At 26.5% G+C, this 4717-nt stretch overlaps 1 protein-coding gene across 2 annotated transcripts in view; it reads right to left on the bottom strand.

Moving 5' to 3' along the window:
- Positions 1-4717, bottom strand: part of LOC108687325 (prion-like-(Q/N-rich) domain-bearing protein 25) — a 9409-nt gene that overhangs the window by 2987 nt on the left and 1705 nt on the right. Inside the window, exons 2-5 of one of the 2 annotated variants that reach the window (XM_018193024.1) lie at positions 3176-3576; positions 1365-1523; positions 1137-1271; positions 833-970 (exon numbers count right to left, since the gene is read on the bottom strand). In XM_018193024.1, coding sequence (XP_018048513.1) covers positions 833-970; positions 1137-1271; positions 1365-1523; positions 3176-3254 — 511 coding nt within the window. In that variant the 5' untranslated portion in view covers positions 3255-3576. The remainder of the gene's footprint in view (positions 1-832; positions 971-1136; positions 1272-1364; positions 1524-3175; positions 3577-4717) is intronic. The other variant, XM_018193025.1, reaches the window with a different exon arrangement.

Consider the following 4717-nt stretch of genomic DNA (forward strand, 5'->3'; position numbering starts at 1 on the left):
TGTATCTACTACAATTAGTTAATATTATTTCCTTAGTTCAATTTATTTTTCTTATCACATTCTTCTAGTTAAATTTCTGTTATTTTCTCTCAATCGCTTACTATTTTTTATTTCTTTTTAAATAGGCACATGAAAAGAATTTTTTTTTTTATTAAGCTATATAAATAATATATAGATCTGAAAATAATGTTATCAGACTATCAAAATATTTAGAATGTTTAAGCGTAATGACAATGTACTAAAAAGTTTCAACATTTTAGCGATTAATTGAAGTATTCTACATAATTATTTTAATGAGCCAAACAAAATTATTTTCAGGTATCTAATTAAACTTTTAGATATTTGAGCAAAACTATTCTTTTCGTGTGTGCTTAGAATTATTTTGAAAAAATTATTTTATTTTAATGAATTAATTAAGCGATTAATTCATATCTGTAGTGTTTTGTCAGTACAAATAATATTGTTAATTTTTATTGTTTTACATGTAAAAAAATATTAGATTAGATGATCAAATTATGTATTTCTTCACAAAGAAAGGAATATACACATACATATATATAAAGTTTCATTAAAATTAGAATTTAAAACTTTATGAAATTCCTTCATTAAAAATTTTGTTACGAACAATTCTATTAAATTATAACTGTTTTAAATATTCCGGGATAAAACAATCTAAAAGTCCTTTTATTAATCAAGAATTTTTCTCAGTAATGTATCTCATTGTATCGCGTGAGGAGATCAAAGAGAATTATATATTTATACAAAATATGTTAATTTTTTAACTTTCTTTGAATAGTATTCTATAAAAAATAGACATTATTATAATACTTACCGGCCATTTTCCAACATGCGTTGTCTATGTAATAATAACCAGATGCACAAACGCATGTACTGTTCTCGCAAGTAGTGTTCGCCAAAAACGCTAAACATTGATTTTTATCTGTGCAAGAAACATTGAGCGACTCGATCTCTGTTTGAAGAAATTGTATAACCGTTAATTAGTTACTAAAACTACTAGAGACATAGTTATATACAATAATTAATTGAAAAACGTTAAATAATATTTAAAATAAAAAAAATTTAGGATCTCTCCCTCTTTTCATTAAAGATAAAAATTATTATATTTTTTTGCTTACTTTGGACGCAAGTTTTTAAGTTGCTCGACGGTACATAATTTTTTAAACAAGTGCACTGGCTAATAGTATAATTGCAAATTCCGCCCTCGAAAAGACAGTCTTGTTCATGCTTGCATCTTCGATAAAGTAATGATCCTAAAAGAGAATTACCTTGCAGATGCAATCGGAAAATTCAACAAATAAGATAAGAATTCTAATATATTTGAGTTGTTTTTCTGATCATATCACCTGAAGTTTTATTCTCGTGCATAGATGCATTAATGCTAGAGCAAGCTTCAGCGTCATTGTCTAGCCTCGGACACATGCAATATCCTTTTTGACAAAAAGCGTCCCCCGGAAGTGACATATTCCTACAATCTGATGTGTTTCTACACGGGATAGGTATATCTGCAATTGAATCGGTCTTTTCAGAAAGCGCAAACAAAAAACATTTTTTGATACCGAGAGATAAAGGCTGTTGTTCAGTTCATCATTATTGCATTAGGTATTATTTTTGTTTTCTATTCCAGGAAAATTATCAAAGATTACGTAATGAGATGCATAATGAAAATACACAATGAAATGCGTCGTGGATCTTTTTGATCAGTGTGTATTTTCAAATTTGCTCTATAAATAAAATTAAATAAAAATAGATAAGCTTCTTCAATCTTTTATTTGAAAAACACGCAAATATATTTTTAATAAAGTAATGACCGATTCAATCAAAGATGTATTTAAAATGCTCAATTTGCCCCAGATACGCAAACCAATTTGCAAACAGTGGAAAATTTCCAAGATAAATAAAGCTATTTTGGTATAGCAAAAAGTGTTTATGTGTGAACCTGCGACCGTTTGTTAGATTCGAAATTAATGTTATGTTAATATTATAATTAATAATCAAACATATGTATCAAACATAATTACATGTGTATAATATGTGCGTGTCAAGGTAAAATTTTTTGTCGCGACATAAATAAATTTATTAAAGAGTTTTTATTAAAAGATATAAGTACTGTGCACATATAGATATCTCCCAAGAAATGCTTTATCTACAGAATGTTTCATTTATTAAAGACAGCAAATATATTAGAGATAAGCACATAAGCGGAAATGGTAATTTTTGATAAAAAAGTATTATTATAGAAGTGATTCATTATATACCATAAACTGTTGATCAGCATATTTAATATCATGTTTGAGTAATCTAAATGTTATAATTGAGTATACTCATTATAAGTTGCTAAAAATTGTATAAGGTATAATTTGAAGCTGATTTGAAGTTAGACAAAGGAATTTAATTATTATTAATTAATAATTAAAGTAATATAATTCAATCAGAATAATTAAACTTATTAATAATTATGACTTATTAATTAAACTTATTAACGATCTTCACAATATCAATTCCATTAATTAACTAATGTTGATATAATTATTTTAATAAAATATTTAATATTAATTCTTTAATCTAATATAATTTAATCTAATATTAAAAATAATTTAATCTAATATTAAACGTCACTTGGAATATATTTAAATATTTAAAATATACATAACAATTTGTTTTTAATAAGTTTTAATATTCTTTTAGATTTTAAATTTATCGCTCTTTAACATTATTTAGATTAATTGCAATCGTATAATTTAAATTAGTTTAATAGTTCCGCGCGAAAAAAACTTAAATTTGAGAATATATTTTTTTCTCGCAAGAATATATTTTAAATTATACGACTATAATTAATTTAACTTAGAATTACAAAGAGCTTAGAGACATATGACAGGAAAATTCCAAACGAATTCTTAGAAGAAAAGGTCACCCGAATATTTTGAACTCTACGACACAATATTTATATACAACGTGCAAACATTATCTTTGTTCGCTGTGATCATGCCAATATTTGTACATGCTTCAAAATCATGCTGTCGAGTTTCGCGGGATGCAAAAATTTGCGATGAAAATCCTTTGCAATTATTATATACTGTTGCGCGGCATGCGAGCTCTCGGAGTTTATTAGTGAGGCAAATCAATTGCATTTGTCCAGAGAAAAAGGCATACTCACCGATCTTATCTCCATTCGCCAGCGCAACAAAAACCACATACACCAGTACCACACACATTCTCATGTTGGCCGGTTTCATCTCTTCTCTTTCTTTCGAAACCAATTTGATGCAACTTATCTCTCTCACCAAGCCTTCAATCTACCTGTAAGCGAATGACTCAGACATGGAAGTCGATCTGCGATTAGTTTGCGATCGAGCGTTGGCATCGCACGCGCGACTAGTGAACGTGAATGCGAAGAACCAAAGTTCTCCTTCTCGTCCCGTTTTGCTGTCTCTCACCCCGCGACCACTCACTCGCTAACACATTTCTGTATTTGTCCCTCTCTATATGCCTGTTCTCTCCCACTATGACAGAGTTAATTTTCTTCCAGCTCTGAACGGATCGTAGGCATCGATGAATCTAATCGGCATTTTAGCATGCTAGCAGTTATAAAAATATATTTAAATCATCAATACAGATGCATCGTATGCATCTGTAATTGTTGTTATATAACATAATCACACAAAATTATTATATTTTTTTTTAATTATGATGTAATACTACAATTTTTTATTACATATACTAAGTATCTTATTAGTGACTTATCTTTAATTTCTTTGCTAACATTGTATTCCTCACTTTTGAATTAATATCTGATTTATTTTACTTTTATATTATCATTATAATGTATGAAATTATATGTTTATTTATTGTTACATATTCACACGTTAGTGTTTTATTGTTATTTTAAATATATTAAAGGTCCAAATTTATAAGCAACGTTATTACTGATTTCTTGACACAATTTTGTATTCATACCTTTGCTTCCCTAATTAATATTTAATATCGCACTTCAGTAAAACTATTATTACTGTTGTTATGTATTAAATCATACAAATAGAAATAAAATAGACAGTTCTTAAAAGCAGTTAGAAATATCTTTTAAATAAAAACGTGAAATAAAAACATATCTGCATTAAACACATGGAAACAAATGCCTTATGTTTCAAACTATTCGTGGAATTTTAGTAGAATTCCAACATCTCCATATTTTGTTATTAATTTAACTTTTTTTTAACATATTTTTTATAATAATTATTTAATAATTATTTTTATAATAATTATTTTCTTCGTAGAAACAAATTTAGTTTTAGACAAATACTTTATAGTATTTCTATTCGCATGGAGAAAACAATTTTGCTGAAATATCTAAAAATTTAATTCAATACAGATTTAAAAATAATTATAGACCACCGAAATAATTATGTACAGCATATTCAAACTGGTTGCCAGAATATCAAAATTTGCAAGTTTTTAAAATATTTTTAGCAAAATTATTTTTTTCTATGTCTGCAAAGAGTTCATTCAGTATTTTTTATATGCACTATATTATTTTATCATATTTTATAATTGTAGTTATTTTAATATTGCATTATATTATTTTTTTTACTATATTTTATAATTGTAGTTTAATTTTGTTTCACATGTTTTGTTCCTTCATTTACTACATCATTTATTTTATTCTTTGTATTCATTAATTTGTTTACTTCATCGTTTCCAA

The sequence above is a fragment of the Atta colombica genome, unplaced genomic scaffold (genome assembly GCF_001594045.1).
Source record: "Atta colombica isolate Treedump-2 unplaced genomic scaffold, Acol1.0 scaffold205, whole genome shotgun sequence".
NCBI lineage: Eukaryota > Metazoa > Arthropoda > Insecta > Hymenoptera > Formicidae > Atta > Atta colombica.